Source organism: Pyxicephalus adspersus, chromosome 2 (genome assembly GCF_032062135.1).
Source record: "Pyxicephalus adspersus chromosome 2, UCB_Pads_2.0, whole genome shotgun sequence".
Classification (NCBI taxonomy): domain Eukaryota; kingdom Metazoa; phylum Chordata; class Amphibia; order Anura; family Pyxicephalidae; genus Pyxicephalus; species Pyxicephalus adspersus.
The window spans coordinates 106,007,869-106,029,559 of NC_092859.1; the positions used below are offsets into that span (position 1 = coordinate 106,007,869).

At 37.1% G+C, this 21,691-nt stretch overlaps 1 protein-coding gene across 1 annotated transcript in view; it reads right to left on the reverse strand.

Moving 5' to 3' along the window:
* PCLO (piccolo presynaptic cytomatrix protein) overlaps positions 1 to 21,440 on the reverse strand; it is a 150,793-nt gene extending 129,353 nt beyond the window's left edge. Inside the window, 2 exon segments of the mRNA XM_072399050.1 lie at positions 6,585 to 8,612; positions 20,172 to 21,440. Of these exon segments, the coding sequence (XP_072255151.1) occupies positions 6,585 to 8,612; positions 20,172 to 21,434 (3,291 nt within the window). The 5' untranslated portion in view covers positions 21,435 to 21,440.
* Positions 21,441 to 21,691: the final 251 nt, after the last annotated feature.

Genomic DNA, 21,691 nt, shown 5'->3' on the forward strand with positions numbered 1-21,691 from the left:
TGTTTAACCCCCCTAGCGGTATTCCCGAGTGTGACTCGGGGTGGAAAAAATTGCAAAAAGCGGTAATCCCGAGTCACACTCGGGGTACCTTTGAGGGTCCCTCTTACCTTATCCCCGCGCTCCAGCGGCGATCTCACGATCCCGCTGTGATGGCGGGGCGCTTCTCCGTCGGGGGGCGTGGCCGGGCGGGAAATTTAAAAGCAGATTACGGAGTTTAAATATTTGATTTCTGCTTGGTGCATCGCATCTAACTGCAGATGCGATCACCAATAGTAAATCCAGAGGGTGATACCAGCGGAGATTTCCCGCTGGCAGCAGCCCCTGGATCTACTGCCTGCTCCCTGCTCGCATCACCCGGAGGCTGATCTCAGGGTGATGCGAGCAGGAGAGTGAGCAGCGGGGACATCATCCCCTACTCCCGGAGACTGATCTCAGCCTCCGGGAGTAGGGGATGATGTCCCCGCTGCTCACTTTCCTGCTCGCATCACCCGGAGATCAGCCTCCGGGAGATGCGTGCAGGGGAATGAAGTAGGGCGGGGACATCCCCACCGCATCACCCGGCAAGATGTGTGACATCTTCCGGGTGATGCGGTGGAGTGATGGATTCTGGGGGCGGGAAATTTAAAAACAGATTACTATGTAATCTGCTTTTAATTTTTTTTTTTTTAAAGTAAAAACACATCAAAACATATAATAAAAGTATAAATACACATTGTAGTGCACCAAGCATCATTGCCCAGTGCCCTGATTTACATTTTGCACGCTATTAGCCCTGACCTTGATCTGACCTTTTAATGACTGTTTGATCGCTTCCTGAATTGAAGTAAATTTTTTTTTTCTAAAATCTGCATATAATTTATATTATTATTTATCAATAATATTGCACCCTTGTTTGGAAAATTTCAGAAGGAAATTTTTGATAAAATTTTTTTTTTGGATAAATTACATTGTTTTGGGCTAATATTTCATTATTTTTTATAATAATGATTTATAATTATGTATTTTTTTATAATTTATGATTCTAATATAATAAATAAATATAATAATTATACCCGGGAGTTAATCCTAAGAATTACAGGCCCCAATATAAACAAAAATTTCTACGCAAAAAAAATAGGATCACTTTTTGCATCAAAAAATGACAGAATTAGAACGCTAGGGGGGTTAAAGTGGAAATTTTTCTGTGGCAAAAGCATAAAGATCTAGGTAGCAGAATAGGAAAGGTCTAAATCAACCTTTCTTTAGGAATCCCTAAAATTACTATCATGCCCTTAGGGAACCCCTGCTGTAATTACTATATTCACAGCTCACATAAGATTTTTGGTCAGTAGGAAGAATGTATCTTACATTGCTGGCCACTTTGAAGAATGTTACTCCTATAGGTAGTCAAAAACATCATTGGTGTCACCTAAACTGACCTAAATGGCACAATTTGGTAATTTCTCAAGGAATCCCTAGCAACCTCTGAAGGAAGCACCGGGGGCGCTGACATCTTCTTCTCTCTTGTTCCGGGTTCTTCCTCCTGCGTCATCTGATCTCGCGGAGCGCATGCGTGAGGTGGGCAATTTTTTCTTGCATTAATGAAAGAGATCAGGGCATGCGCAGAAAGAGCAGCCAAGAGCCTCCCGGGATGTGTGACGTATGTATCCTGGGAGGTTTCGGCTCCCATTCTGTCTTGATCAATCTGGCAATCTAGACAGAAATGGGAGGTGCTGCAACCTTTTTTTTCTTTTTTTTTTTAAAGGGTGTTGCAGTTAAAAAAATACTTTAAATAAAAGGGTTGTCTACCTTTTTATGTAAAGTAAAAGTTTTGAGTTCGTGGAGATAGATAGATAGAATCTGCTATATGTGCTAAATGAAGTTAGCTTTTACCAACACTGCACAGAGAAGATTTAAGTCCAGTCTGCTGCCATGAAATATTAAATTGTTTTCTTGAGTATATATAACTGTCATTTTGAAAGGCGTTAACTAAACGGTTCCCTTGAGTTTCTACTGCTTGCCCCTGACACATACAAAGTTACAATACAACATTAGTTATCATGAAAAACTACACAGGAATCTGAAAAGGCTTCAGTCAAGTGCTATCATTGATAACTGTCCTGCTGTGCAGTGCTGCCGCAGAAATATTGAGCATCTATGATTACTGTTGTGTCCCCATGATATTTATCATTTGGACATGGCACAGTTTCATCTAACTTTTGAATCCATAAGAAACACAAATACAGAACATAATTTTTGCTTTATTGGACATAAAAAAATAGGGTACATACTATGTACATGGAATTTAATTATATTTAGCTGCTCAGTATTCACACCATAACTAATGTTTATTGGAGGAGTCTGTTTGCATTAAAGGATTACTTGGCGAACGTCAAACGTATTCATGAATTGTAAGCATGCAATAGACAGGTTGCTGTCCAGTTACTTGCCCAAGGTTTGGCTGCCTGGTATCAAAAGTAGCTATGGCAGTGGTGAAATGCTAATACCAGTCCTTTTTTGTGCCTTACCAACTTATATTTCATATATTTCACGTTGTTTTCTTTTTGTAAAATTAAAAGGACCACATTCAGGCTAGGCCACCTAAGCTTGGCCTAAGGCACGCTGGCTGCTGGGGTCAGCACTTAATTACCTATTCACATGCTGTTTTTCCCTCGACTAAACATCCCACGCTACTTAAATAGGTTAAGTAGCATTTTAGCCAGTGAGAAAATGTTATAGTTTCCTATTATGTTACTATGTTTGATGTGTATCCATAATAAACAGATTCTGTGTTGCGGACCTGTTTCTTATGTGTCCATATCATACTGTTTATGCCTCTGCACATGTTTCATCTAGTGGGGCAGTCTTGTACTGCCTATTATTGCAAACATGCTTCTTGTGTGTCATTGCTGTAATCATTATGCAGACATGACTCTGGTGCTAATTCTGTAGAACAGAGCTAATTCCGCAGAAATGTTTCTGGTGTGACATTGTTTTACAGATTAGTTTTTTTTCAGATTTATGGATGTGTCAGTACAGTACCTTTTCCTTTTTATGAATTATTCTAGGGGCAGTATCAAAAAAGGTGATTTTTCAAAACTTAAAAACGCATATGTTATAAATGTCAGTGTGTCACTATATTTCACCCAAATCACCCAAAAGTTATTGCTAAATACAAGGAATGGTGGAACACGTATATATGGAAAATAAAGCCATAGTACAGTAAAAAAAAAAAAAAAGCCATTAAATACAAGACAAGAAAATTAGTCAAACTAAAGCTTGATCCTTTGTGTAAGCTTAGCAGGTGGATACGCAGTTATATAATTTATTAAAATGACATAAAAAATAATGCACTAGAGTAATATAAATTTTACATTCTGTACTCGGTGTACAAAAACTAAAATCTAAAGCATTATGCTTGCAAAAAATCACTATTACGTTTACATCACATACAAATGTTTCTACTGAATTATATTGTGGTACAATCATCTTCAGCACTGGGAGCTCTGAGCAGTACATTATGGAAAAGGATATCAAGCACTTAAAGAAAAGATAACCCAGACTAAGAACTAATTATAATTAACACTCATGATCATGACCCTTTCATTTATCCTTAACACTTATCCCTGCCTCCTGTGTATGTCAAATGTTCAATATGCACAGAAATATCACACAGAAATTAGTGCAGCTGATACTCCTGGATGAAGACTGTGAAATTTAGCAACTGTCAGTTTTCAAAAGACTTTTATCAATCTGGGACCAACAGGTCCTGGGTGAAGGCCTTGATCATCATTCCCTGTAATCCAGGTACACATTTTGAATGTGGGCATAAATATATTAAGGACATAAGATTAAACCACATACTGAGTAATCTTTCAAAGAGGACTGCATTTGTGACTGGTGAAGATCTGGTGTGAGTTGGGCCCCACGATTGTGGATCCAAGAATGACCTTGACAAGCTTTTAAAAAGGAAAACCATAGGACAGCTGTCGCCAACCGGTGGTCCTTTGGCCGGTTGGCCCCCGATGGAGAACCAGCTAGAGCCGCGGACCATGTCCACAGTACGGATTGCAGGCTCAGGCAAGTGATGGGAGAGTGGGCGGGTTCTGGTATCATGATGTCATCAAAGGGGAAGTTTCTTTCCCTTTGAGTGACACCTGACTCCCTGCGCATGCATGGTGAGTCAGAGAGGTTGAGCATTGACGCAGATTGATGTTGCAGAATGACTGGAACAAGCAAGAATGACTTGGTCCAGAGGTGTGCAGGACTGCTTAAATGTTGCGCAGTAGTGACCATCATCATGAAGACAGATCATGAAGGGCAACACAGCACCTTTTGCAAAAACTTACAGCACCTGAAGGCAGTGTATGGTAAATTTTTACATTGATTCCTTGTTAGGTAGGTCTGGGATGATACCTCACTATGAACAGGGATTAGCTAAAACTCTATATAAATACACAAAAACGAGGAGGACTGGCTATTGTCAACTGTGATTATCAAGAGGCAGAGACTAACAATATTTTTTGGAATGGGTCAACAAGAAAAGAAAGAAAATTTACATAGATAATCATGCTTTAGAAAACAACAAATTTTACCTTACCATCTTACCTGAAAAAGAAAACCTTTTACAATAAGTCTAATTTTGCCTTCCCCTAACATCAACCCTGGCAAAAGGAAAGGAACTAATCACCAGTATAGGCTATAAGCTGAGATCTGTATTACATTATGGGGACAGCCATCATGAATAGGGTAAGCCCTTGCTCTTTCATGTCAGAGTTTCAAGTAAGGAGAACTGTGAGGGGAAAAGCAATGACAAAACCAAAATGTCCCGAGACTAACAGTCAGAGACAGCAGTCCCTTTTATCTCACATTGCAGCTATACAGCTATGAGCCCATAAAACAGGAATGCTTACACACACTCACATACCAAAAATTCATTGATATTTTTTTGTACACATGACCGACATATACTGTTATGGCACACCTAACATTCCTAAATGTTCCCTATAAATTGAAATACTTCTGATTTTGAAGTTCAGCTTTAAAAACATTTAGGACAAGAAAATATTTGGAACTGTGACTCAACCCTGACTGTTAGGATTGTTTTAGGCAAGCCTAAAACCATGTGGATGTTTTTATAATCTTTGGTATTAAAGTATACCTGTCACAGTTCTAAGCTATTCAAACTAAACATATGATGAAGAAATATATCAGCAGAGGGTACTCTCAATAAAAATGCATGCTAAAATGCCCAGTATGAAGTTACATAAAACAAACAGACAGCCCATGTAAACTTACATTTTTGTGTATGCCTAAAAAGTCCTGTCTGTCCCTGTTCCTCTGCTATATCCTAAGTCTCTCCAATGGGACCTTTATTGTTTTTGGCAGCCTCATTGACCAATTGGACATTTAAGGGGATCATTGGAGCTAATTGTGTAGTATATTTTATAGCAAATATCTTTTTCTGCCAGTATCTATTGATCATTTTCATATGTGTTTTTTAAATAAATGTAACCACTAATTCCATTTGTTAATGATACTAAAGGGGACCAAAATCAGGGGAATCATTGATTTAGCAAGTTTTACAATCCTGATTATTTTCATGTAGAAGTGGCTGATCATCAAAAAATTATCAGTTTAAAGCATCTAGCCAACAGTGATGTTAAAACTGACTTCAGGCTGGCCAGACATGCATACAGACATTTAGAAGAATTAGAAAATCTGCATTTCTATGAATCATTTTGATTCATTGAAATTGGCCTGGGTTTGTGCCAGAATAAAAATGTTCACAAACAAAGAGTCATCATCCGTATTTATGCCATATTCATCAACTGCTCCATTTACATCCCAAGACCAAAGGATTCAAAGGAGCATGGCAACACTTTGACATGTTTTGTACTATCAGTACTTAGTCATAAGACTTAAATTATAAGCATTACATTTGAGCTTAATCATAAAGATTTTAGCTTTTATGACTACTTACTAGTAGTACGAAAAGTCAAAAAAATTTAAGGTGTTGTCATGCTCCTATTCATTTGTTGAGACCAAACAAGGTCCAAGGAGCTGGTGATTTGCTTGTGTTAAACATTCGAGCTGGAGTTGTTTCCATAGTGGCAGCAGTGTTTTTGTGGCAGATGTATTTTAGGAATAGTTGTATCTTTAGCAGAACAAAACAGCAATGCCCCCTTCCATTTATGCATCAGTAATTGCTGTGTAATTTCACACTTTGGATCAAGCTTAATGTCACTCAGTTTAGCCTTTACTCCCTAGGAAATTATTTTTTATTCTGTTATCTCTATAACATGTGGAATAATGGCAGTCCACTGAGCAATGAACACAAACTTTTAAGATAAATACACAAATGCTATTATGCATATTTATTTCTACTGAGACTGAGATATGTTGGGGGAGGGAATGTTGCATTTGTTGGCTAAAAGCCAGGCCACGTCTGCATTACTTCCCAGACAAAAAATGCGATATTTAAAATCACTGCCTCTATTACATTTTGTATCTTCAATATATTGCAACAAATGAATAGTAATGACTACAATTTTATAGGTCGTATTTTGTAAAGTAATAAAAAATACAGAAATCAGACGCCTTACCTCCGTCAGGTGTGGTGTTGGGTTAAATCCACATAGGTTGCATACCATGTTCTTGCATTCTGTACATGTATTAAAATTGGGAGGGTCTTTAGAACCAGTATTTAGTTCGATCTTGCAAAGGGGGCATAATATTTTCGGCTCTATTTTCTTTTCATTATTTTCTGGTTTTGTTTCTTTAACAATAGTTTTAGATTCAGAAACCCTTTCAGTTTCTTTATCTTTTATCTTCTTTTCATCAATTTCTTTTGATAAGGGACTAGATTTGGGCTCTTCAACTTTTTTTAAAAGTTCTGGCTTTATTTCCTTTTTTGCTACAGGAGGTTTAGTTGAATGTGAATCCATTGCCTCTTTCACTGGTTTCTGTGGAACAGCTGCTTTTGGTGGAGGGGCAGGCTGCTTACGAGCTGGTCCTTGTGTGCTTTGTGTTTGAGGACTTGGTTGGGCTGCTGTGGATATGAAGCTAGAAGCTTGACTAAATATTGATGCTCCAAAACCAAAGAGTTTTCCAGTTACTGTTTCTTGTGGTGTTGTAGGCTGTATTTTAGGAGTTTCTGTGGCACTACCGAGATTCAAACTAAAACGTCTAGGTTGGTCTTGTGGCTTCTGGGGCTGTGTGACTGGTTGTGACACTGTTTGGGGAGGAGAAGGTTTATGTAAAGGACTAGACTTTGGACTTGCTGGACCAGCTGTCTGTTGACTTGACTGAACTATAGGTTTATGTAAAGGACTAGGTTTAGTGCCAAGAGGTCCAAGAGGCTGTGCAGTTTGTGGAACTGCAGGTTTATGGGAAGGGCTTGGTTTTGGGCTGCCTTGACCTGCAGACTGTGATGTTTGGGGAACAGCAGGTTTAGGCAATGGGCTAGGCTTTGGACTTCCAGGTCCAGAAGGTTGTGCTGACTGTGGAACCACTGGTTTATGTGAAGGGCTAGATTTTGGGCTTCCAGGCCCAGCCGGTTGTGATGTCTGAGGAACCACAGATTTATGTGTAGGGCTGGATTTTGGACTTCCTGACACTAAAGTCTGTGATGTTTGTGGGGCCACAGGTTTATGCGAAGGACTAGATTTTGGGCTTCCTGGCACTGAAGTCTGTGGTGTTTGTGGGGCCACAGGTTTATGCGAAGGACTAGATTTTGGTCTTCCTGGCACTGAAGTCTGTGATGTTTGTGGTGCCACGGGTTTATGTGAAGGACTAGATTTTGGGCTTCCTGATACTGCAGATTGTGACGACTGCGAAGCCAGAGGTTTTTGTGATGGGCTAGATTTTGGGCTTCCTGGCACTGAAACTTGTGATGTGTGTGGAGCTACAGTTTTTTGTGATGGGCTAGATTTTGGGCTTCCTGGTCCAGTGAACTGTGATGCTTGTGGGGCAACAGGTTTAGGCAAAGGACTGGGTTTTGAGAAGAAAGAAGGTTCTTTTTGAACTTGTTTGGTATCAGGTGTGGCACCAGTCCTTTTTGGACTTTTTGTAGGATCTTCTTTTACTGTTGTAGATTCAGCTTTCTGAGGGCCTTCTTGTGCTTGTGCATTGGATAAAGAGGATTGTTTTATTTCTTGAGTGGTCACTGGTGTACTATCCTTTTGTTTATTTCTGTCTTCTGTTTTTGCAGAATCATTCACCTTAGGTCCTGGTTCTTTTGATGCAGCAGGTGGAGGAGTTATAGAATCAGACTTGGGTAAAGTCTTTTGAGAAGATTCTTGAACAATTGGTACCTTCTTTTCAGTTTCAGTTGGTTTGGTTTTATCTGGTAATGCAGTTACAATTTTACTTTGTCCTGTCTGTTGATTGGACTTAGATGGTGAGCCAGACACAGATGTCTGCTTGGTTAATACAGGTGGTGGTTTGGGTCCCTGCTTCAGTGTTTGATCTGACCCTGGGACAGATTCCTTTTTTAAAGGAGGAGCACATGTTGTTGTTGCTGGAATTGAGGGCTTTTGTTTGACTGGAGGTGGAATAGGTGAAGGCATTGCAGACATATCCATACCAAGAGCTCTCTGCATTTGACAGTTCAAACACAGCCATTCATGTATCTGTTGGAACATGATGAAAGAGATATACATCAATTTAAACATATATGTTGCACCAGCATAAAACACTATAGACAAACGCTCGTTAAAAACACAAAACACAAAAACCTGAAATTGCTACAACCCATAAAGCAGCATATTCAAAGTTCACTAGCAATACAACCTATTCACACATATATAGGGTAATGGAGGATATCTGTTGTTTTTAATTCCTCCGGCTTGTATTTTCTGTTCACTGTCTTACAGCAGCAATGCAGGGAAAATCATATGGATCACTTTTGACATTTTGAATTAATGTTGTTAGGTAACCATTTGCCAAATCTGGCTAGATGCTGAGCATGATCAGAAGCCTTGTAGGTCCTGACATGCTTTTCATCTAGATACCTATAAAATATCTTAAACAGAACTGCTTCTATCATTAGTGACCTTTATGTAGTCTTTTCTTTCCACTAGTATGCTGAAAATAAGTACAGTTATTTTTGTTCAATGTGGTGGCAATTCACTGTTCCCTGCGATAATTCTTTTTATATGAATACCAAACTATTTTAAAGCCTATTTCTTAAAATGACAATGTAATAAACTCAGTAAAATGATAACCCCCCTGCAAAAAAAAAGTCTATGCATTTAGAAGCCTACATATATGTAAATGGGCGAAGCAGACAAGAAAAAAATACCACATCTGTTCTTTTGTCCCCAGATCAATTCCAAGCTGTACATACTGTATTCAGGAATTCTATTTCTGTGGCTGTATTGCTATTTTTAAAATGTACCGGTAATGTAAAACATATCATTTATAAAAAACAAAATAAAATAAACCTGCAAGCCTTTGTTTTCTTTGTCAACATATCTGATGTCAACTGGTAGCCTTATTGTGAACTTCCAATTTCCTCCCTAATAAATCAGGACTAATGATCTGCAAATGTATTTGCGATGGATGTGAATATAGCCATGGCAGCCCACATGGTTCCTACCACTCAACTGTGTGAAAATATGCATTGCATTAAGCCATCCAATTATTTCAAAATGAGCTTGAAACACATGTCAACAGCCCAAAAATCAGACACAGTGTACCACAATGTATGGCATGTTCATAAACCACAGCACACACAACGTGACACATTGCAGATGGCATTCAATATCAATGACACTACAGTGCACTGAGGATTGTGCATTACCATACATTTTCAGTACAAGGCATTACCACAAACATAAATGGTAATGTAGCCAATTGGTTGAAGAGACTGCAGTTAATGCTGACCCCTGTAAGTTTTTAATAAATAGGAGCTAACATCAGAAACACTGGAGGAGTCTTCACTAGACATTCATCACTCTCCATTGCTTTCTTTGAGCAGCAAGCTCAAAGCAGTTTGACTTCTAGGTGTCTTTGCAGTGCATCCAACTCCTCCTATCAGGGACTACATTTATAGCAGCCTTTCTCAACCTTTATAGCATGGGGGTACCGTTGAACCCTTGTGGGATGTGATTACAATATTCACAGCTCACAGTACATTAGTGTGGTGGTCAATGAGAAGAATGCCTCTTACATTGTTGGCTATGGGAAAGTATGTCACCCTTACATACAAGAAGATCATTGCTGTCATTTAAACTGACCTGAGAGGCACAAACTGTGCATTGTTTAAGGGACCCCTAGAAGCCTCTGGAGGAATCCTGGTTGGGAAACACTGGTTTATAGCCTTTAAATATTTCTACATGCCTTACACAGTCGTCATGAGGCTGTAAGCTGTTTCTCAGCTTAATACAGAACTACACTCACTTTTATTTGTTCATTCACCAGCACCGATATGTTCATCTATTGCTTTTCTAGGTTTGGAATCTTTGGTCATCTTAATTCGCCAGACTAGAATATTGTAACTTCTGCACATGGACATAGGAGTTCATTTACTCCCAGCACATTGGTACGCCTTGGTGCAAGAAGAACGTACACTGAGCTGGGTATGCAAACAGCCAGGCAACTTTGTTATATTGAAGAAGAGACATAGCAAATCTATGCCTCACATTTTAAATATTTAAGCCTATTTATTATATTTGTCTGCTGAACTGTAAACATAAATTAAACTCTTTCACCCCCCCCCCCCTTCTCTAATATTACAGAATAAAGAGAAGATGAAAAAACAAGACAATTCTATGGCAATTTCTTTTTCTAAACACGATTTCTAATATCAATTTTCTTTAAAACAAGTGGTTATTATTATTTACAATAAAACATCCTAATTTAAATTATTAAGTTACATTCATAACCTAAAATTACAAACTAAAGCTAAAAAAAATAACAAAAATAGTAAAATTCATAAGAAAAACAATCTACATTGCTATAAAAAAAACAACAAAAAAAAAAAAAGAAAAACAGGGATCCAAGGCAAACAAGTAACAGAACATTATCAGGATTTGAAACTACAGATTATCTTGTCTGTTTAAACAAGGAGTCAGAAATACTTCCTGCGCTAGCTTTAGTCAGAGCAAGCGGCAGGTCACATGGTATGGTACAGTAGTAAATTACGGTTGCCAGGAGACTTAACAAAGGTGCAGATGGCTCACTGCAGTTGACCTCTTTAGCTATGCATATCAATGTATAATTTACTCAAGTGTTAAAAAAGCTTGTTTAATTTAAAGACCCATGGATGATGCCACTGCACAGTAAACAACAATGCATTGTCTGATCGTTTAAATACAAATTTTGCAACAGGGGAATATTTCCTAAAAAAGCACTTGTATAAAAGCATAAATAAAATATGTTCTAAAAAGGAAAAAAAGCCCTCCGATGACCATGCACATACCACACCTTCTGCTACTAAAAGCACAAAAGGTGTTTAGGTCTCTGCATAAATAAATAAACATGTGAAATCAGAAAATAATGTGTTAAAACAGCAAATGTAAAAACAATGTAATCTGCTGTGAGCAAAAAAAAAGGTGTGTGTTGGATTTGCAATGATCAGCAAAAGTGTCAATCTGAATCTTACCGCAGCCAAACGGACAATTTTCTACAATTCATATTCCAAGTAGTATTGCTAAAATGTATGTGCATTATATTTGTAACAAAAAGGAAAAATAAGCAGAGTTAAAGACCGATTTTTTTTCTCTGTCTGACATATAACAAAAAATAGATGGACATTACGGAAAATATATGAAGTATTTATTTTTTAATTTGTCTTGTTCCTTTTTGGTTCTGGATAGTAAAATAAAAAATGAGATTTGTAGATCACACAATTTGCTATTACTATGCTCAGCAAGCCTTCCCAACAACTAGTAAATAGGAGCTCAGCCCTATGCATGATTTTCAATACGCTGTATACTTATTCTTGAGTTTTTTTACATCTTTCACATTTTTATTATACACATACAATAGGGTTGACACTTTTGTCCATAAAGAAATTGGAAAGTGATGGGGGCGGTTCAGGTCTTTCCCTGACCAAAATGTTTTTACCAATAATAACACTAATATTTTTTTATGGTACAAAGCATGACAACATTTTATTCTTTAAAAAAAAAAACACTACAAAAACTAGCAAAACAAATTAAGTTCAAAATAAAAAAAAACTAAAAAGAAAAAAAAAAAAAAAAAAAAAAAAAGAAGAGGGAGGGGGGGGGGGGGGGGGGGGGGGGGGCTAGAGGAATGTATTAAAGCTTAATTCTAGTTTAAATTAAAAATTAAAAGCCAGTGGGAGCCATGTAGGATCACTTGTTCCTGCCACAGGTCTAAACCTTAAACCAAAAAAATATTTATTTGTAAGGTCTCTTTAAGAGTTTAAAAAGACCTTACAAACAAATATATTTTTTTGTGATTTATTATGTCTATCTGTGCAAAAAAATCTCCTTTTTTCTTTTGCAAATAACTATGCCATGCTTTGTTCTAGAAATGTCATTTTAGTGCTGTAATAAATAAATAAAAGACAATTTATAGAATAAAATGTAAAAACTAAATGGGACATATTGTAGAAAAAAACTATGTTTTCATAAAACTAACACTACCCAAACTGTTTCTTTTAACTTTTTAAATGATTCTGTCTTACATAATCAAGTAAAAAAAAGTGCCAAATAAAGTGGGAAAATGCCCCCATCACAAAAAAACCCAATGTGGGTTTTTTTGTCCACTGTAATTCCATAGTTATCTCTGAAAAAATCCCATGGTGAAAACTAAAAAAATCCTCTGGTCCATAGGAAGTAAAAAAGGATAAAATAGGAAGCTGTTAAATTCCAGACAGCCAATCGTCAGAGCACAGGTCGTTCATGTTGTTAGAAACTTAACTAACTCAACAAAAGTATGATTACTGCTTTCATTTTTTCCACACAAACTAGATGTCAGTGACACACTAAAGAAATAGATGTCCCTATTCAGAACTGTACAAACGGTGTAAATACAAATATACACACACTAATGTAACAGTGTAACTATAAACATACACACTTGTGTACAATAATGATAATGGCTGCTTTAAAGTACCGCTTTGTACACTAATACTACAGTCCCTGCCTGACACAGACCCTACCTGCAATAGGTTCCAAATATCGAGCAAGTATGTTAACAGTTAGTTCTCAGAGCAGTTTATGTCCTCCATAAATATTCTCCCACTAATTGTTTCATCAGCAGAATTTTGACTAAATATCAAAATTATCCAGATCTTATAAAACTGAACTTGGTGACCAATTATTCTGGTCAACTTTGACTTTAACTTGAATTCTTAACAACAGTACTGGCCAAGCCTGAGTAGCAGATTTCTACAGGGTGCTAAGGGACCATCTACTAAAGCAGGAAAGTCAAGGCAGAGTTATGAAAGGCATGAAACAATCATAAGGCACTTAAAGCGTACCTAAACACAGAATTTTCACTTTACATAAAGGGGGAGACTACAAGAAAAAGAGGAGAAGATGGCGGCGCCTAAACACTGACCCAAAGACAGATACTGGGACAATGCAAGACCAGATGGACAAAAACTCCCAACGAATCGACTGCTCTGCACGACTGAAGGTAAGTGGGATTTTTTGTGGTTTGGGTAGTTTTGGGTTCACTACCTTTTTAAAGCTAGGCTTAGGCTGTCTGACTCGCCTATTGGATAGGTGAAGATAGCAGTGGCAGACAGCCTGCTGGCTACAAGAGATATCTTGGAGGTTCATGGGAACATACAGCCCACTGCATTTAGAGACTTTATCTATACTCTTTTTAGGCGCATGACATTTACAGTGACTGCGGTCATTGATACAGATGACAATAATGATATTTTTACTCCAGCTGAAGTAAGTGGAGTAAGTGGGGGGAGTTGGTCTCTCCTCATGCTTACATATTAACATTCACTTCCCACACACAGTGCTGAGTATCTGTTGACAAATGCATATCAGCTGATTACACCCTTCTCTTCTCCTAATCTGTGCCTGTCTCCACTTCCTCTATGGTTTATTATTTTCTTCCAGCCGTTCTTCATTCTCTCTCTCTCCCTCCCTTCTTTTCTTTTTTATTTCCCTTTTTTTCTCCCTCTTCTTCTCCCTATCTTTTGGTTCCAAATGAACAGGGTACACGTGAATTATATTGCAATCCTAGAATGCCTCCCACAACTTTGTGTTGTCCTCAGTATCTCTGACTCCTGCAAGTAGAAGGGCTATGGAGTGGGACTTAAGATCACAGCAGAGGGATCTACAAGGAATTCCATATGATCTATGCAGTGCCATGCACTTCCCTTTACCCTGAGAAAAGCATGTGCTTGTGTAAACCAAGCAACGCTGAAAAAAGCCCAAGACCTCTAAGTATGGCAGCTATAATAGATCAAGCTAGACATCACATAACTTTCAGGGTCCTGCTGCTGCACCTAGGATACATTTACCTGATGTAACCAATGGAAAGGTATTTTTGAGAAATTGTGCAAAGAATGCATGCAAAGATACCAGTGTTTCAACATTCTGAGGGCAAAATATGTTTTACTCAAAATAAAATGCATGCTTGTTTGCATTGGTATTCACCACCGTGATTTAATACTTGGTAGGATCACTCCTGATTGAAACTGCCTGTACAATCTTCTGGGACAAGTTTGGGACAAGTTTGTACCAGTTATGCACATCTGGAAACTGCAATGTTTGCAAATTACCATTACTAATATTGACGTAACTGTCAGACTAGGTACAGAACACTGGTAAACCACAATTTCCACAACTCCCTACATTATCTGAGATCCGGGCTCGGGTTGACTACATTAGTTACAACTAATAAGAACATTATTATTTTAAAATCCCAGCACATTTAGAAAGTTCTGTCATTTATCGATTTATAGTCTTTGCTTTTTATTTTCAGCTTTTTTCCCCATTAGATTAGATAAAAAAAATGTTACAGTAGTTAAAAAAGATTTACCCTTATCCGAAGTGGAAAAAGAGCAGACCTACTGGCAGAATTACCAGGTAGTAAAGCTATGTTATGAAAGAATTTATGAAAACAAAACCTGTAGTGATATAGCCTACAACTTTTGTTTATTTTGTCCACAGTTACACTAACCATCTGCAAACACTGAAAACCCTGAATAACCTACCCTAAACAACTCAACTTTCTACTGTTCTTCATGTCATCTCAGTTACAATGTTTCCAGTTTCAGCAATGTGAACTTGAACTGCATTCAGACAGATGGAGAGATAGGTTTACATTTCCACTGAAAGGAACTACTTTGCCTTCTGCTCCTTAGCTAACTTGCAATTAGGCAACACTTATTGCCATTTCAGTTTTTAATGATCAGTTCCATATCTCTTAATTGTATAATGTTGTGTCTAAAGAAAATACTCTGCTTGTGAAATTACAATGTAATACAGTTATACTATGGATAAGGCCAAGTAGAGGTTTGACTAAATATTAAACATGGGGAGAATATTTGTGTTATGTTTTGCTAATGTAGAATGTGAAAAAAGTGAATAAGCCAAAACCTGTTAGATTGTTTTTGTTTCTGTGGAGATCCACTATTTTTTTTCATGTTGTCCACTGTTTTTGGTATAAAAAAAAAATCATGGAAAATCTACAATTTTAGAGCTGTCACTGAATCTGTAGGCCAGGAGAATTCCTCCAGGGTTTTGGTGGCAAATGAAGAATAATAATATGTAGGAAGCTTGTGCTGCACAGTGGCTTAGAGGTTAGCACTCTGGCCTTTGCAGTACTAGGTCCCGAGTTCAAGTCTCAGCCAGGACTGAGACTGCATGGAGTTTGCAGATTCTCCTTGTGTTTGCGTGAGTTTCCTCAGGGTAATCCAATTTATTCGCACATTCCAAAAACGTGCAGTTAGTTAATTGGCTTCCCCCAACAAAAACTGATCTTCGACTGTGTTAAAGTTTTATGGCTATGGAAGGGACATTAGATTATAAGCCCCTTCGAGGGAAAGTAATGACATGACTTTGGACTATGCGCTATATAAATACTGTAAACTAATAATACAGAAGGGATGTTTTCATTGAAAACTGAAAGGTCCTTCACTTCCTGATGCAAAGTCAACTGAACATAATATAAAATTTCTCCAAAAATGGGTATTTTACTTTGGAGAGGTTTCTCTTCTGTTGTTTCTATGAACAAGAATTCACTAAGAGGCCTTCCGTAAAAGTTTTTTTTTATAATAATAATATTAATAAAAACATAGTTACAATCTTATGAAATCTGGTGCTGTTAACAGGTGTCAGCTGTCTCTTCCTATGACATGATGTGGGATCTAACATGAGCATGAAATATCCTGATATTTGGTTTTTAGGGAAATACAGCCTCTTAGGATTTGTGATGTAGATACTTTAGATGGTTGCGTCATTGTTGTTTCAAATTTCATTATAATTTTTACTGATTCATTTGCTAGGTAATGTAGGATAACCCTGCTTGTCATGGCTCTTAACAAATGCCTTGTCTAACTCTAAATAAGACAACATGGACAGCTTGTTTAGCCAATGGGTTTAACCCTATATGCCACATCCCTATCAGAATCAGAAACACGTTGAACACCCAAACGCTTATACACCTGCATTAAACTGTGTAGAGTTACCAAGATTCATGTAATATTTTTATCAAAAGTTTTTACATTGTTATTTTGAATAAATTCATGCTTTAACCTTTCTATATGTGTAAGTTATTTTATAACTAGTGCCTCTACTATATATCTTTTTGTATATGCTTGTCTAGCTCTAATGGACCAAAGGCCAGCAATCACTTTCTCCTGTTGGGATTATTGCTGAGATTGTGGCATTTGAGTATGTAGATTTCTGTCACATTCGTGCTTGCAAAACATATGTTGATTCGGGCATGTGCAAAGTCAAGCTATTATTTTAATTTACATGCAAACATTTATATTTTTTATTTTAGAAAAGACACCAGGTATGACATTGAAAGCAAAGCTAGTTATTCAAGATTCATTTGCAGTAATTGGAAAGTCAACCTTTCAGCATTTACATTTGTATAAAGTCCAATCTACTTGTAAGGCAAATCAATACCAAGAGGAAATGTAGTCCCAGACAGTAATTAAAATGACACAATTTTAGATACGTTTATGTACAGTCAGCTATAACTTTTTGTCACAAAGCTTTAGTACCATGTGCACATGAATAGTTTAAATAGGGTCCAATTACAGAAGATGTAAACTGCTACTCAAGTATGTGTAAAATTTTGACAAAGAAGATTTCATCTTCAATGGCAATTCATTTTTTTGAGAGTGTAAACAAGGCTGGCGGATATCATTTTTTTTGTCATACTGAAAATTGAAAATACCTACTTGTAAATAAAAGATTATTGATCAATATGACTAAGACTAATTTTTACAGAGGTAAAAAGCATAAATAAAACAGGAATAAATTATAAAAAAAAGAAATATATTCTATCCAAAATGACAGAAGGTTTTCTCCCCCTCAAGACCTGGTCTAGTGGTACCAAATCACTTTTCCATTCTGTCCCGGTATCACTAGAGCAGGAAATGTGGAAAAAGCACATACAGGTATAAGGTGACACGGACAAAATGAATAGGTTCCAACTCTTCTGCATTAGGAAAGATAAATGCATCTTTACATATATCTGTAAAAAGCAAAAAATATGTTTAATGCAGACCTGAACTCAGTATGTCCGATATCTTACAGTATATGGATAGCTTGAAAGATATTTTACAGGTTACAAGTATGGTATCCCTAAACCTAAGCTTTTTTTGTATTTTTTTTTCAAAACTGGTAGGTTTTATATTTATAGTATATAATGGGTGTAAGTAATATTTACATTTGTGGACACAATGGGCATGTTATGTACACCCTGGTACACAGGATGTGTGTACCACTCTATGGACTCCACACTGTTGCACCACACAAAAAGCAAAATCTGCAGAACACTAATAGTCAAATTATTAAGAAACTAATTTATTTTTTTATTTTAATTTATTTTTTCACTTATAGGGTTGCTTTAACTGCCATCACATGGAGAACAAAGATTTTCATTTGTGATAGACTACTATTTGACGGTTCTCCACTTTTTAAAATGTAATTGATATTTGACTTATAAAAAGGTTGATGAGATTTTGTATAGTGGCAATCAGTGTTTTGATTACCCTATCATATTTATTCTAAAGTGGCAATCAGAAACCACATTCACTTGAACAAAGTAACAAATCATCATATTTGGAAGTGGTTTATGTGGCACATTCATTTTAACTGTGGTTGTTTGTTCTGCTTTTCAAAAGCGACAATTACTTTAAAAGTCATGATTAGGGTGTTTGAAACAAACAGGGTGTTTCTGGCATATGGTGTTTGCCAGTAGAAAAGTGTATAAATGCTTTCTGGGGATCTGTAAAATGATGATCATACTGATACAACTTTACAAATGTGTGGGCACACATAAAATGCCAGGTATATAACACAATTTCCAGTGTCAATTGCTTATAAAAGTGGCATTTGTGTCAAATTCTGGCATTTTTCAGGTGATCGTCGTAGCATTCACTGCAAGTTAAGAGTGTAACAGGCTGAGAGAAAAGAACATAGGACCAAAGAAAAAAAAAACAAAAAAAAAAACAAGAATAAAGAATATGACAAGGAAAATAAGAGTAATAAATGTCAGACAAGTAGAACAACAAAGGAAAAGAGAAAACGGTATTAGATGTTGTTCAAACTGAAAGTGGCCACTTTAGCAGACCGGAATTTTTCAGGCAAGCCTGATGCCAAAATTTATTCTATCACTATTAAAAATAATGAAAGCATTTCTTCATGCATTTAAATAAAAGATCATTAAATCAAAGATCAGTTAACCAAAATAAATGCATTGGACAAATGTTCTGTAAGTTGGTAATCATTGTAATGGAAATCCTACTACAATACAGTTGCTTGTGACAGCACAATTCAGGGGGCTAGGGGAGTTTAATTAGCAAAGTGCTAAAAGGCGTTAAGAGGAAAAACACTGGTATAACTTTGCTGGAGAAATTTGGTTAAGGTGGCTAGGTCAGCTAATAAACATTAAAGACATGAAACGTGGTAATTAGATAAAAAGCTTTCTGCAGGTTGAATAATGCAGTTTGCTACCAATAGAATTAAATAAAAAACATGTTTTAAGTCTTTTTTTAGGTTTTAAGAGGATGGTTCATAATTATTTATGTAAGGTTCAATAAAATTACATGATTTTAGGACAAGATATGCAATGAAAGACATGAATTTTAAGCTGGACTTTTAAAGCCAGTACCATCAATATATATAATAAACATTAAAAACAAACATCATTTCAAACACATAAAACACAATAAAATTGTGGGTGTATATAATGACCTCTTCTTACAGAAGGGTTTAAATTCTGAATTACTTCTCGACACGTTTCGCGGAAAAAATCCACTTCTCCAGGAGGAAGGAGAGGAGAAGTCTGATGTTTGTACTTCCAGCAGCCCTCCTATTTAAAATTGTTGCAAGGAAGGAGGTGGGTATGGTGGCAATGATATTCAAATCCCGTTTATCTAATTAGTGAGTAATCTCTTTCAATTTTCAATATAAATCACAGTGATCCTAAGTTCTCATGTCCTTCAGTCCTCAAACAGATATAAGAACATACAGCCCAACATCACAATCCTGTTCCTATTCCATCGGCTTCCATATGCTGATTTCTGCTTTTGAGCCAGCAGCTGAAGCTACAGTTTTAATGCTGAACTCTAGGTTCACAATGTAACCATAGCCAGACACCACTATTAATCCCCTCTTTGGTATTCAAAATATTATAGTTGTTACCTTTCTTTTTTTCTCAGATTTAAGTTTTTAGATCCTGTAGTCTGAAGGGCCAAGACATTGTTAGACCTGTGCAGTGACACATGTTGTGTTGGTCTGCCCTGCTTATAGTATTGCCAGTTCTTGACTAGTGCCGGCAAGTAAAATATAGGTACAAACTGTAGCAACAGGTCAGACTGGGGCCTTTTTTGGGGGGCTGGATTTCCATAGCTCACTTCTATAGTGGGGTTACAATGCTCCCTAAATGTCCTTTATCTAGCAACATTGTCACCCTAGGACTCCCTATAATTTACCCAACAGTTACAATACATTTTCATATACTTATGCTTGCATTAATTACTAATTAGGTAAACGTGGGCATTCACTTACCTCAGTAATATGTGGGTTGGGATTGAAACCACAGAAGCTGCATACAACAGTTTTACATTGGGTGCAAGTATTATAATTGGGCTTTTCTTTAGAGTCCAACAAGAGTTCCGTTGTTTTACATAGAGGACATAAATGCTTTGCTACTGCCTTGGACACCTGTGTTTTATCACCTTGTGGTTTCTTGGATTCTAACTTTGGCTCAGATACTTTTTCTGTATATGGTAGTTGTTCTTTTAGTAGAGCAGAGGTATTAGTGCTAGACTCCGGCTTCTGGGCTGTTTGTTTTGTTGTTGATGTAGAAAGAGCCTGCTTCTTTTGTGGCTGTGACCCTGGCCCTTGTTGTTTCAGAGGAACTGCCTGATGTGGTAGTTGTTTTACAGAAGGTGCCTGCTGAGTAACTGTAGTAGGCACCACTGGCTGTGGTTTTACAGATCCAGATTGTGGAGGAGTTTGTTTGGCAGTACCTTGAGTCTGTGTAGGTTGCTTTTCAGGTTCTAATTTCTGTTGTGGCATCTTTGATATATCAGTAGGTCGTTTTGAAGGCTCCGATTGTTGCAAACTCTGCTTTCCTATATTTTGAAGTGATGTCTTTGCAGGCCTATCCTGACTTTCTGGTTCTTGCTTAGATCCTTGTACTTGGGGTAATGAGGTAGAAAGTTTTGGCTCTTGAACTAAAGGTTTCATAGGGGTTAGAGTTTCTTTGAGGGTAGGAAGTGATTTTGTGGCATCTGACACCTGTGTTGACGTCCTTGCAGGACTCTGCTTTGAAGATGTTTTTTGTATCTCAGACTGTTGTTGTGTAGATTTAGTTTGGTGCTCTTGAGCAGATATTGTGGGTTTAGTAGGTCCTTGAGGTTGTGGCCCATGTACTGGTAACTGCTGTTGTTGTGGTCCACGTTTCATAGTACTTTTAGGATGTTCGTTTGTTTCATGCTCTCTTTCCCTTTCTTTTTTAGCCAGATCTGCACTGTGAGCAGCAGAATCAGGTTTTGTATCAAATGGTTTAAATTTGGTAACTACAGAAGAGACCATGCTTATCGGATTACTGTCTGAGAGAAAACCACTCATCATTCCAGTCTTCTGTTCCTCTTTTGTATCGAGCCTAGATCTAGGTTCCCTCAAGCTCATTGTTGAAGGACTTCGACCAGGTGGTTGTGTTCTTGTTTCTGTTTTAAAAGCATCCACAGTCCTACTTTTACTTAGACCAGTTGGCCCTGGGTCAGGTGGTTTACTTGGTTGTCTTGGTGATTGAGAAATATCCATGTTTTGACTTCTGTGGTAAAAGAGAAAAATAAAGTATAATAATAAAAATCTTGAATGTACATTTTTTTTAAAGTACTAGGGCATGTATTTATCTTTAAAGCATAAATCTATTCAAAATTGTTTTCTTAGTAATGAAGTAATGATACTATTGATATTACTTGCCTTATCCTACTTAACCACAAAATTCTATTTATCAATCTACTTTCTCAGCAATAAAAAAAAAAATCGAGAAAGGATTAAAACCTATTTAAAAGTCA